The sequence below is a fragment of the Delphinus delphis genome, chromosome X (genome assembly GCF_949987515.2).
Source record: "Delphinus delphis chromosome X, mDelDel1.2, whole genome shotgun sequence".
Classification (NCBI taxonomy): domain Eukaryota; kingdom Metazoa; phylum Chordata; class Mammalia; order Artiodactyla; family Delphinidae; genus Delphinus; species Delphinus delphis.
Genome location: NC_082704.1, coordinates 110,913,278 through 110,927,305, shown reverse-complemented (window position 1 = coordinate 110,927,305; position 14,028 = coordinate 110,913,278). Strand labels below are relative to the sequence as shown.

Below are 14,028 nucleotides of genomic sequence, written 5' to 3'. Positions count from 1 at the left end.
CATACAGCTGGGGAAGTACAAGATCTTTAGCTTGATTTTTTTTTTTTTTTTTTTGAGTTCCTTCTGTATTTTAAATAGGACACAAATATCTCTGTAAATAAAAATAACTTCCTCCCAACACATTTGGAAAATATCCCAGACTTCTTTTTCATGCCTTGCAGAGTTGCTGCTGTCTTGTTACTGTTTGTTCTTTCTCTTTGAAATAAGTGACCCTCCCAGGAATAGCTTAATCACCAGATGTTTGGCCAGCAGTATTCCACTTATTCTGGTTTTGTAGTTTTTCTGAAATAGGCTGAAAGGTAATCACTCCATTCCTTCCCTTGTTCTAAAACGATTTTACTCAATTGCTCTTGAAACTTACCTTGGTAGGTGATTTGGAACTGAAATGAAAAGAGAGAAGGTAAGCTATATATGTTTTATACTGGTCCTTTATTAACTGACATTTATTAATTGAGAATTTTGACACTCATTTTCAGTTGGAGAGGTTCTGAGTGTTTAGAAATGAAACTGTGGGACTTCTAACAGAGGATCCTTATTTTTTAACTGAGGAAATGAAAGTTGTCAAGGTCAACCATAAAGCTGATACTTTGCCTTGGTGAGAGAAACCCAGGATTTAGTGTCTTTCTGATGTAATTTTCAGTCTACCACGAATCTGGAAACTTGGTAACATCAATTTGTGACAGCATTAACATTGTTTAGCCTGGAAGCAGCCTTTGTGAATTTTCCAGATTATTTGACAGTGTTTGAAATCACTTGATGTCTTCAGGACCAGTAAACTCTACCATGTAATTTTTTTTTAAATTAATTAATTAATTAATTTTTGGCTGTGTTGGGTCTTCATTGCTGCGCGCGGGATTTCTCTAGTTGTGGCGAGCGGGGGCTACTCTTTGTTGTGGTGAGCGGGCTTCTTGCAGTGGCTTCTCTTGTTGCGGAGCACGGGCTCTAGGCGCGTGGGCTTCAGTAGTTGTGGCACGCTGGCTCAGTAGTTGTGGTTCGCAGCCTCTAGAGCGCAGGCTCAGTAGTTGTGGCGCACAGGCCTAGTTGCTCCATGGCATGTGCGATCTTCCCAGACCAGGGCTCGAACCCGTGTCCCCTGCATTGGCAGGTGGATTCTTTTTTTTTTTTTTTTGCGGTACGTGGGCCTCTCACTATTGTGGCCTCTCCAGTTGTGGAGCACAGGCTCTGGACGTGCAGGCTCAGCGGCCATGGCTCACGGGCCCAGCCGCTCCGCAGCATGTGGGATCTTCCCGGACCGGGGCACGAACCCATGTCCCCTGCATCAGCAGGCGGACTCTCAACCACTGCGCCACCAGGGAAGCCCGGCAGGTGGATTCTTAACCACTGTGCCACCAGGGAAGTCCCTCTACTGTGTACTTTTATCTTTTTCAATTAGTAGATTTTTCAAACTTCCAAAAAACAGCAATAAACCTCCTTTTTCAAATATATATAGAATCAGTGTACAAAACAGATATAAGTGGTATTTAGTTAGAATACAATCTTAAGTTTAGTTTTGATTTATTGGAAAATAAATCATCGAGAAAATTCAAATTTGTGAAATGCTATATTAGAGTATTTCACTTCCATTTCTAACTTAAAATAACTGGATGGATGTACCATAATTCATTTAATCAGGCCCCTCTTGATATTTAGGTTGTTTCCATTCTTTTGCTTTTACACACAATGCTGCAGTGAATAGCATATGCTTATCGTGTGTGTGTGTGTGTGTGTGTGTGTGTGTGTGTGTGTGAGTGAGTGTTTCCTGAGGATAAATTCCTAGGAATGTAATTGCTGTGTCATTAGAATATGTTTGTTTTTAGTTTTGAAAGATATCAAATTGGCCTCTAAAAAGTTGTATCTATCTATCTATCTATATACATTCCTACCAGCAATATATGAGCAAGCTTAATTCCCTCATGCTCTCATCAACATGGTACGTTAGTTTTGGTTTTTGCTAATCTGAAAAATTGTATCTCAGTATAGTTTTAATCTTCAGTTTTTATTATATGTAAAGTTGAGTAACCTTTTATATGTTTAAGAGCCATTTGTGTTTCCTCTTCTGTGAACTATTTGTTCATATCACTTTGCCCATTTTAAAAATTGGGTTTCTTACCCTCTTATCAAGCAATAGGAACATTTTATGTTTTAGGGTTCTTTCTTTTTGTGATGTAAGTTGCAGATTCTCTTACTCATTTTTAAATTTCTCTTTTTCCTTTGGTTTTGCCTTTTTCATTGTTATGGATATGTAAACTCAAACTTAACATGCCTAAAATGGAATCCTGAATTTCTTCCCTTCCCTTAATCTGCTCCTTTTCTAGTTTTCCTTGCATCAAGAAGCAGCAACCTACTCATAGCCCAAGCCCCAAACCAAGAAGTTATCTTTGATTTCTGTTTCCCTCACTTCCCATCTCTAATCCATCCCCAGCTGTATTGGCTTCCCCTCCAAATACATCTTAAATCTTTCCATTTCTCTTCATGTGTACCAATTTAGTCCATCCCGCCCTTATCCTTTCACCTGGGTGGTTGCAGTGGCTTCCTAGTTGCTAAACCCCCAAATTGATAGCTCCCCTTCCAGGCACAGAGCTGTTCTCTACTCTGTAGCTTGTGTGATCTTTTCAAAATGCAAATCATCTGATTGTCATACCACCCCCTGAACCCATCTCCCATTCTTGTTCAAAACCCTCTAGTGGTTCCCTCTGTCTCATGATACAGATAAAACTACTTAAACAACTTGCTGTTTTTCCAGCCTCACCTTGTACTGGGTTATTAACCACCCAACCCTTGCCACCTTTGAGTTTGTTGTGTTGGCCATGTTCCCTCCTGACCTGGGATTTTTGCATAAATAATTTTCTCCTGGTGCATCCCTCCTCCTCTGTAAGTTTATGCCTAATTGTCCTACAGATCTCAGCCCACTGAAAGCTTTCTCTGGAAAAGCCAACCCTCCCTAATTAGGTGGCAAACCTCTGTACAAGCCCTTGTAGAGCCTTATAGCTCTTTTTCATAGCACTTACATTTGCAGTTTTACACTTATTGTGTGATCCTTTGATAAACTCCGTGAGGTAAGGGGTTTTGTGTCTTTCCTTTACCGATATATTCCCGGTGACTGTCATAGTGCCTGGCATATAGTTAACTCTCAAGACATATTTATGGAATGATTGCTTACTTTTAAGTTCTCAGGTGTGGAGTTTAAAGAATGTACTGGTTTACCCTTTCTGAAAAAATGTGACTGCATTTGCTTTAGGCCAGTCTTTGTTCTCATCTTTTCCCTATGGCTTTCCCAAGACCACTGAGATTCAGCAATCTCACCTCCAAAGTCTTAAAGCATTTCAGGTATGAAATGTTATCTAGGCCAATGGTCTTGAATTCATTTGAAGCCTGTAGGTGTTCTTCAGCAGTCTTGGCCTTCAGTTCCTTCTCTTTTTTTCCATCTGAAAGTCAGTGTTTTGTTTTTTGTTTGGTTGGTGGCGTTTTTTGTTTTTTGGGAGTAGAGGACAATAACTTAGACCACATTTTCTGATCCACATCAACCCAGCAAAATCTAGGTGGTTCCCAGCTTCTGTAAGTTTGTTCTAAATTCAGTTATTTAGAATTTGGAGATCAGAACAAATTATCCCATAGAAACCATGATAAAATTGATACATTTTCATGCAAGTGCTTTGAAAACCTTTTACACCAATAGTGTATCTTAAATAGTACAGTGTTAGTGTGAACTCTGAATTTCTCTGATCCCAGTTTAGTTCTCTTTTTCTCTCTGAACCGTGAGGCCCTCAGATACTCAGGAAGGGCTGGGAGTTTAGTAGGGTTGGCAGTGCTGGGAGAAATATCAGGTAACTGGGTAGGAGATACATTGACTGGATTTCCTACCTTGTGGAAGGATTCTAAGAGTAAAGGGTGCGGAGGCAACCTACATGATTCACAGTTTGAAATTTTTAAAAATTTATTTATTTATTTACTTAATTGGAGTATAGTTGCTCTACACTGCTGTGTCAGTTTCAGCAAAGTGAAACAGCCATATGTATACATATATCCCCCTGTTTTGGATTTCCTTCCCATTTAGGTCACCACAGAACAATGGGTAGAGTTCCCTGAGCTATACAGTAGGTTCTCATTAGTTATCTATTTTACGTATAGCAGTGTGTATATGTCAATCTCAATCTCCCAATTCATCCTGCTCCCCCTTCCCCCTTGGTATCCCTACATTTGTTCATAGTTTGAAATTTTTATGCTATTAAACTGTGTGTATTTTACTCATGATACTCAAGTATCAGTTTGATTTAATGGAAACTGAATTATAGAGAATGGATTGATGAATCAAATTACTCTTCGCTATTGGGGGAATAAAGCAAAATGAAGATCCTGTTAAATACGTCAGGTGGTCCCATGAAGGAAGAAAACTAAATAGGAGTGAGAAGTGCATTATCTCCTCACTTAGAGTCAACATGGAGAATTCTCTGCAAGAGAGTAGGATGTTGTTTTCATAAGGCTGTGCTTTCCACGGAAATGATTTCTTTCCGTACATGGATCACAAGTTTTAAGATGCTTTCAAACCATTCGAACTCTCTTATTATAGCAGAAGTTTTGTCATGTACCAAATTCATTCCTATCCAATTTCAGTGACAAAATGGCTCTTTCATTTGTATGTATAAAAACAATGCCAGAAACAAAAACAAAACTCATGATTCAACTGATTTTGTACTTTCTTTGGGAAGAAGAAAAGAACCGTTGAGATGAAGATTATAATTTCAGCAACAGAGGAAACATTCAAGGCTCAGGCAGCTCTTAAATTCAATACTAATAATCTATGAAATAAATTATAAGCCTTACATTTCTGTCAGTTCTTGTAGGTACCTGCTTGCCAATGCAGAGACAAGATTGCTTAATTCTAGGTGTCTTTCTTAGTGCAAGACAAGTCCACTTTAAAAAGCATTCTGTTGTTTGTTTACAAAGTTAATGGTTAGTAATCGGAAACTCAAACCATTTTTGAGAGATTCTTACAGTCTTTTTGTTGGAAGGGACTTTAGAGGACATCTAATTTAGTACACAACTCTTTAATACCACGGCCAGGCCAGAATGCTTCCAGCGGGCTCTTCCTGCCCGCTGCAGGTCCCCTTCTAGTGTGCTGTGCTTCGGATTATAGATCTTTTCTGTTCCTTGTATTTATCAGGCTCTCTAAGACTCTGTACTGCCTTGAACGCTCTTCTCACATCCCTGTTCCCATGGCTGGCTTCTTTACATTAAACAAATTTCGATCAAATTTTACCTCCTCAGACTACCTTTCCCAGACTACCTTATCTACTTACCCCGCCTTTTCAGTCTCCAAAACTCTCTATCATAAGACTGTTTTCTTTCCTTCATAATAATTGTCACTGTCTGGAATGATCGTGTTTGTCTGTTTATTGTCTGTCTCCCCTCATTGGCTCCATGAGAGCAGGGGCTCTGTCTGTGTTGTTCATTGCTGTATCCTGAAGCATCTGTGGTGGGCTGGCCCACTGTAGGATCTGAAAGATATTTATAGAATGAATGAGTAACCATTGATGGTTCATCATTGTCCAAATCACTACTGAGCTGACATCTGTCTCCTTTTCACTTCTACCACTGATCTTAGGTATTCCCCCTGAAATAACCCAAATCACCTGCTCTACTCCCTCTTTTTCAAAGAGTCTTCACACATTGGGATGCCAGTCATCTCTCATTGAGGCCTATTTTGCCCAGTTTCCTCACCAGCTCCTCCTCTGGCATGGTTTTGGAGTGTGGTCATCATCCAGGTTATCCATCACTGGGAGTTTTTGGTTTTGTTGTTGATACCCAGCACTAGACACACGGCAATATGTGGAGTCTGGAGAGAGATAGGTAAACTTTTTTGGTTAATATGATATTGAAATGCTTTATCTTTGATAAAAATTATCTTTTGCCTCCATATAAATGACCACGGAACTATTTATGTATGGTGTCATTATCAGAATTACTCTCTGACTTCTTAAAAACTTGTTTTATTGTGGAATATAACAACATAGAAATACGTAAAACAAATTTACACTTTAGTGAATGTCTATCTAACTTTCACTCAAGTCAAGAAATAGAACATTACCAGTGCCCCAGAAAGCCCTCCTTTGTATCTCTTATCAATCTCAACTCCTCCCTAGAGATAATTAATATCCTCATTTTTATTTTAATTATTTATTTTTTAAAAATAAATTTATTTATTTACTTTTATTTTTGGCTGCGTTGGGTCTTTGTTGCTGTGCGCGGGCCTTCTCTAGTTGCAGCGAGTGGGGGCTACTCTTCGTTGCGGTCAGCGGGCTTCTCATTGCGGTGGCTTCTCTTGTTGTGGAGCATGGGCTGTAGGTGTGCAGGCTCAGTAGTTGTGGCATGCGGGCTCTAGAGCGCAGGCTCAGTAGTTGTGGTGCACGGGCTTAGCTGCTCCACGGCATGTGGGATCTTCCCGGACCAGGGCTCGAACCCGTGTCCCCTGCATTGGCAGGAGTATTCTTAACCACTGGGCCACCAGGGAAGTCCAAATATCCTCATTTTTAAAAGAAACACTTCCTTGGTCACTTATTTTTTTAATAGATTTACCACTTATATATGCATGCCTAGACAATATAGTTTGTAATTCAACTTTGCCTGTTTTAAAACTGTATATAAATGAAATAATACTGTTTTATTAGTTTTCTGTTGTTTGTGATGAATTACCACAAGCTTAGTGGCTTAAAACAGCACCCATATATTAGCTCACAGCTCTCTAGGTCAGAAGTCTGGCACGGTGTGGCTGGGTTCTCTGCTCAGGATAGCATAAAGCTAGAATCCCATGTGTTGACTGGGCTGAGTTCTCTTTTGTCCTTGATTAGTTCCAAAGTTGATTTCCAAGATCCAGCTCTTTTGACCTCTTTATTTCTGTGTGTTTTCTATTTCATGAATTTCTGCTCTTAATTATTTCTTTCTTTATACTTTCTTTGGATTTAGTTTGCTGTTCTTTTATTTAAAACCTCTCGAGATAGATGCTTAGTTTATTTTTTTATATTTTGTGATATACGCATGTATGAGGCTTTCAATTCCCTCCCTAAGCATTGTTTTAGCTTCTTCCCATGAATTTGTATTTTTTTAATTTTTATTTTCTAATTTTTAAAAAATAAATGTATTTATTTATTTATTTTTGGCTGCGTTGGGTCTTCGTTGCTGCACACAGGATTTCTCTAGTTGTGGTGAGTAGGGGCTACTGTTCGTTGTGGTGGGTGGGCTTCTCCTTGCGGTGGCTTCTCGTTGTGGAGCACGGGCTCTAGGTGCACGGGCTTCAGTGGTTGTGGCACGTGGGCTCAGTAGTTGTGGCTCGCAGGCTCTAGAGCGCAGCCTCAGTAGTTGTGGCGCATGGGCTTAGTTGCTCTGCAGCATGTGGGATCTTCCCGGACCAGGGCTCGCACCTGTGTCCCCTACATTGGCAGGTGGATTCCTAACCAGTGCCCCACCAGGGAAGTCCCTATTTTTGTTACTTCTAAATGTTTGTTATGGTTTCTTCTTTGACTGACTTATGGATTATTTTAAGAATGTATTAATTTCTAAACATGAATATTTCCTAGTTATTTCTTTTGTGACTAATTTCTTGCATACTTGCATTTTGGAGAGAGATCATCCTTGGATTAAAATCCTTGTAATTTGCTTTGAACCGCATTATGGCCTAGCACTTTATCAGTTTTTGTAAATGTTATGTGTGTGCTTGGGGAAAAAATGATATTCTGCAGTTCTTTGCTATCCTTTTATTTTCATTTGCTCAAGTTTTAAAAATGTTTAAAATCTTATGTATCATGATACTTTTTCTCTTTATACTGTCTGTTGAGTTCCCTTGGTGGTATTCTATTTTCCAGTTCTGGAATTATAATTTATTTTTCCAGTTTGTTCTTCTGCCTTTTGGACCTTCCAGTTCTGTCAAAATGTTCAACCCTTGGGCTTTTATTAATTCAACCCTATAGTGGTCTTATAGGCTATTTCTGATAATTCTGATATTATAAGTCTTTCTGGGTCATTTTCTGTTTTGGTCATTTCTGTTAGTTCTTGTTAATGGTATCTTATTACTTTGTGTATCTGGTTATCTTTGATTATGTACTGCACGATGTAAACAAGAAATTATCTGTAACAATGTTGTGATGCCTAGGTTCATGTTACCTTCCTGCAGACTCCTGCCCCCACTGCCTGCCGCCACCCCTTTCAACCAGACAACTGTGTACTAACAATCTGAATGTGGGACCACCTCAATCCAGGGTACACTTAGAGGTTTATTTAGGTCACTCAGGTGACATAAAGCTGTAATTCAAGTCTGTCCTGGGACTGATTTCTTTTCTGGTTTCCTTTACCAAGGAGTATAGCTCTTTGGGGTTGCAGCTCCAAGTGAGTGGTGCTTATTGTACTTCCTTCTTTTGAAACGCTTTTTTAAAAATTATTTATTTATTTATATACAGCAGGTTCTTATTACTTATCTATTTTATACATATTAGTGTATATATCTCAATCCCAATCTCCCAATTCATCCCCCCCGCTTTCCTCCCTTGGTGTCCATACGTTTGTTCTCTACATCTGTGTCTCCATTTCTGCCTTGCAAAACGGTTCATCTGTACCATTTTTTTTGAAACCCTTTTTTTTTTTTTTTTTTTTTGCGTTACGCGGGCCTCTCACTGTTGTGGCCTCTCCCGTTGCGGCAGGCTCCGGACGCGCAGGCTCAGCGGCCATGGCTCATGGGCGTAGCCGCTCCGCGGCATGTGGGATCTTCCCGGACCAGGGCACAAGCCCGTGTCCCCTGCATCGGCAGGCGGACTCTCAACCACTGCACCACCAGGGAAGCCCCTGAAACACTTTTGCCTTTGACCTTTTTGCCCCTGGATTTATAAAGGTTTCAAGAGCAAGTCTGTTTTTCTCCCATTTTTTCTGTATCTTCCTTCAAGTGTCTGTGAGCTAAAACTGTTTTGGGTGATTTGGATTACCTCTCTGGGTTCTATTCTTTTGCCTTGATTTCAGCCAGGTAATTCTTCATAATCTTGTTAAGTCTTTGGGGCTTTTTAGGCTGTTCTTTAAAAGTATTACCTCCAGCATTTGTATTTGTCCTCAAAGGGACATTTCATCCAAGTCATTTAGTTACTTGAAGCTGAAGTGTCTGAGTTTTTCTGCCTTAAAAAAATTAATCAGGGGCTTCCCTGGTGGCGCAGGGGTTGAGAGTCCGCCTGCCAATGCAGGGGACACGGGTTCGTGCCCTGGTCCGGGAAGATCCCATATGCCGCGGAGCGGCTGGGTCCGTGAGCCATGGCCGCTGAGCCTGCGCGTCTGGAGCCTGCGCGTCCGGAGCCTGTGCTCCGCAACGGGAGAGGCCACAACAGTGAGAGGCCCGTGTACCGCAAAAAAAAAAAAAATTAATCAGCGTTATTCATGTAAAATGGTAGTTAAATCCAGTTTGGCATAAATTTTTTTCCTCAGTATGAATACTGGTAGTTAAAAGACCGTTCTTGACACCTATGTTATATATTTACTCACACATTTAAATTCTAATTCCCAGTTTTCATTAGTCGGTTTTGATTTCCATAGAGAATAGGTGGGACCAAATGTTCTTTATATATATACTTACATACAGAACTTTTGGGGGTGCTGAGTCTCTTAGTAGGAATAATTTAATATTTATCTCTAGTTTCCTTTGAAATTAGCCATACCATTATGGACAGAGAGTAGAATATTTAAATGTTTCCTGGGTGTTCTTCCAAATCAACCGTAGAAAATGAAAGAATGATTTATTCTCAGAAACACTCTGAGCATCTTTTACCTGGAATGTGACTGACTTAGATCTTCATATGGCTGGCTCGTTCTTGTTATTGATATTTCACCTCAAATGTCACCTTTTTAGAGAGGGGGCTGTCTGTCTGGGTAATCACTCCTTTTTTCTCCCTTCATAACATGTATCACTATATGATAATAATCTTGTAGTTTTTTCCTCCCTCAGTAACATGTGAAGCTCCATGAGGGCAAGGACCTTGCCTATCTTGTTCACCACTGTCTCGTGTGTCTTATTTACCCATTCTTTGAATCATGTTAGGCAGTGAGTAATTTTTTGTTTAATAAATGAATGAATAGAATAAATGTTTATTTCTTTTGAAATTGTGACATTATTTTCTCTAGATGTCACAGTCATCCTTTAAAAATTTGTGATTCCATTGAATTAAAGTTGTTTTCTACAATAAGTATAGTGTCTGCTTTCTCTTGCCTTTTTTCAAAAACATTTTTTGGTAAATATTGAATGAAAAATCAGACAATAAGAATCTGACCTAAAGTAAATATTAGAGTGACAAATATTTAGCATTAGGGACAACTGTGACTTTGTTATATATTGAGCTGGAAGGAGGTCAGTGTGGCTGGAGTGGAGCAAGCCAAGGGAGAGAAGAGTCAGAGATGACATCAGAGGAGAGAGGAGGTTAAGACCTGGTGGCTTATGTGGACTTTGACTTTCACTCTTAATGATATGGGAGGCCCCTGGAGGGTTTTGAGCAGAGAAGTGACATGGAGGTGGGTTTGGAGCTATAGGGATTTTGGCGTACGGTCTACTTCTGAGCTCTCATATAAGTTCCACTGGCTAATTTTGTCTATCTCTGTGCCAAGACCACCCTGTTTTAATTTTTATAGCTCAATTCTTTTTTTAAAATTAATTAATTAATTTTTGGCTGCGTTGGGTCTTTGTTGCTGTGCACGGGCTTTCTCTAGTTGCAGAGAGCGGGGGCTACTCTTCGTTGCAGTGCGCGGGCTTCTCATTGCGGTGGCTTGTCTTGTTGAGGAGCACAGACTCTAGGTGCCCGGGCTTCAGTAGTTGTGGCGCACGGGCTTAGGTGATCCGCAGCACGTGGGATCTTCCTGGACCAGGACTTGAATCCTCTGCATTGGCAGGCAGATTCTTAACCACTGCACCACCAGGGAAGTCCTATAGCTCAATTCTAACCCTCAGTATATTTGGTAGAGAGTATCTTGCCGGATCCTCCCCTCAAAGCTGAGCCTTCTTATTTTTCTTATTCGGGAGGGTGTTGGCTGTACTTGGAATTCTGCTCTTCCATATATATTTTAGAATCAGATTATTGTAATTCCTCAGAAAACCCTCTTGGGATTCTGATTGGAATTGCATTGACTGTATAGATTAATATGGAGACAATTGATATTCTTATAGTATTGAATTTTCTAGCCTTAAAATTGGGATAACTTCATTGATATGCGTCTTTAATGCCTTTGAATAAAGTTTACATATATATATATATATACATACACGCACACACATATATGTGTGATCTATATATGTTATGTGTGTATATGTGTGTATATATATATATATGAATAGAGGTCTTGAGTGTCTTTTATGTTAAATCCTAAGTGCCGTTTTTGTTATTGTAAAGATGATTTTTAAAAATTACATTTTCTGTTTCATATTGATGTTTACAAATACAGTTGATATTTGTATATTGAGCTTATATTTAGCTACCTTGTTAACACTTATAATTCTAATAATTTGTAGATTCCTTTGAATTGTCTATGTAGACAATAATATCTGTAAATTCTATTACCTTTTCCTCTTTCCAGTCCTATATAGTTTATTCATTTATTTTTTCTTATTTTACTGAGCTGTCTGGAACCCATTAGGAAAATGTTTAATAGTAATGTTAATAAGTGTTAATAGTAGGACTTCTTCTCACGTTCTTAATTTTTAAAGGGACTATCTAAAAATTCTACATTTAAGAATGATATTGTAGGTTTTTGTCATACTTTTATCAAGATATGAACTTTTAAAAAGCATTTAATTATGGACATTTTACTCTTTAGAAAGTTTACATTCCTACTATTAGTGTACAGAACGGCACACTTTTCCGTGTCGGTACTTTACACCACATGGGGTACTCATATATTTTAAAAGTTTCAAATTTCATAGGCAGCAAAAAAAATTTCTTTACTGGTTTAGATTTATTTCTTCCTTTTAAACCAATATTATATATTGATACAGCTGTTCTTCTTAAAGATAGGTTTTTTGGAAACAAAAGAACTTATTTTGAAATAATTTCAGATTTAAAGTTGCAAAGATGATATAAAGGATTTCCTGTTTCCTAGACCCTTGACCCTTATTCCCCAAATGTTAATATTTTACCGTATTTGCTTTATCATTCTCTCTCTCTCTTTCTCTTCCTCCATACACTGTACATATTTTTTTCTGAACGGTTTAAGTTGCAAGCTTTATCTCTAAAAACTTTGGTGTTCTTCCTCTTTTTTTTCTGGTTAAGCTTTTTATTAGACTCTCTTATTCTAGAGATCTGGGCTATGCCTTAGTTATTTATTTTATCAAAATATAATTGACATATAACATTGGTGTCAAGTGTACAACATAATGATTTGATATTTGTATGTACTGCAAAATGATCACCACAGTAAGTCTAGTTGACATCCATCACCACACATAGGAACATATTTTTTTCTTGTGATGAGAACTTTTAAGATTTATTCTCTTAGCAACTTTCAAATATACAATACAGTATTATTAACTATAGTCACCATGCTGTACATTGCATCCCTAGGACTTGTTCATTTTATTACTAGAAGTTTGTACCTTTTGAACACCTTCATCCATCTTGTCATTTCTTAAAACAAGAGCATTGTTTTATGTAACCACCTTACTATTGTCAAAACAAAAAAAATTATCATTGTTACAATATTACTATCTAATCTGTAGACATTTAAATTTTATCAGTTACCCTTTATAGCAAAAAATTTTTTTTCTTGTCTAGGGTCCAATCCAGGATCATGCATTATATTTAGTTATCATGACTCTTAATCTTCTTTTCTGGAACAGTTACTCAGTTGTTCCTTGTCTTTCATGATGTAGACGTTTTTAAAGAATACAGGTCTGTTATTGAGTAGAATGTCCCTTAGTTCGGGCTTGTCTGTTGCTGCCTATGGTTAGATTCATGTTTTACCTTTTGGAAGAATGTATGTGTGTATGTATATTTACATACACATTTATATCTATTTCTACATCTGTCTATATTAAGAACTGACCCTATATGGTTAACTCTTATTTCCAAGCTTTCCCCCTTGTCATCTTTGTAACTTCCTTTTATGAGAATGAAACCAAACCCACATTGTCCACAGTGTATTTACTTATTTGCTCAATCCTAGAATATACATGAAAAAGTTTCATATCTCTGTGTAAAAACAAATAACTGAGTATAATATTTGTTTATATTTCTTTTTGTCTTTAGTTCAAGGAGAGTATGTAGTTAAAATACTGCTTTCAGAAGTTACCTGGGGTTAATTCTTTTCCCCCAGCCTCCTTCAGTGTAGTTATATTATTCATTTCAAATATAGTTAGGTACATTTTTTCATTTGTGTTTCATTTTGGGTTCTTCCCTCCTATTATTATTAGCAGCAGTAGCAGTAGCAGTAGTAGTAGTAGTAGTATATGAAACATTAATGTGGTTTTAAAAGAACTGTACAGAAAGATTGGTTAGTTTATTAGAGTACTGAGAAATAAAACTTATGACTTTTAATTGTGTTTATTCTTTCAGGGAATCATTTAATACTTCACATTAGGACAAATATGTGAAAGTTCCTGCCAACCTGTGAGAATTTCTTCCTTTGGACATTTTTTGTTCTACTTACTGTACAACTTTCTTAGAAGTTCTTTTTTGGTGCCATGTTCTGTGGCTTGCATCAAAAGAGGAGTTTGTCTTCATGAAGATTCCTAACATTGGTAATGTGATGAATAAATTTGAGATCCTTGGGGTTGTAGGTGAAGGTAAGTTTAGCATTCCTTGAGTTTTTGAGCAATGTACAATTATACCTACCACCAAAAAAGTTATTAATTCAGATTCTGTTAACTTAACCTTTATCAATTCACATATGTGCCTAAGAGTAAAATATTAAAAGTAAAATTACTCTTAAACTATTTGGGTCTTATTCTCCAATTGAACGTTAATAACATTTAAAAATCCTTTAAAGTTTAAGAAATCAGATTTCTTAAGGCTGCCTTCATTT

General features: G+C 37.9%; 1 protein-coding gene across 2 annotated transcripts in view; it reads left to right on the top strand.

Annotated features, from left to right (window-relative positions):
* CDKL5 (cyclin dependent kinase like 5) overlaps positions 1–14,028 on the top strand; it is a 182,882-nt gene that overhangs the window by 43,230 nt on the left and 125,624 nt on the right. For both annotated transcript variants that reach the window (XM_060001857.1, XM_060001856.1), the window contains one exon: positions 13,560–13,789. In XM_060001857.1, coding sequence (XP_059857840.1) covers positions 13,726–13,789 — 64 coding nt within the window. In that variant the 5' untranslated portion in view covers positions 13,560–13,725. The remainder of the gene's footprint in view (positions 1–13,559; positions 13,790–14,028) is intronic.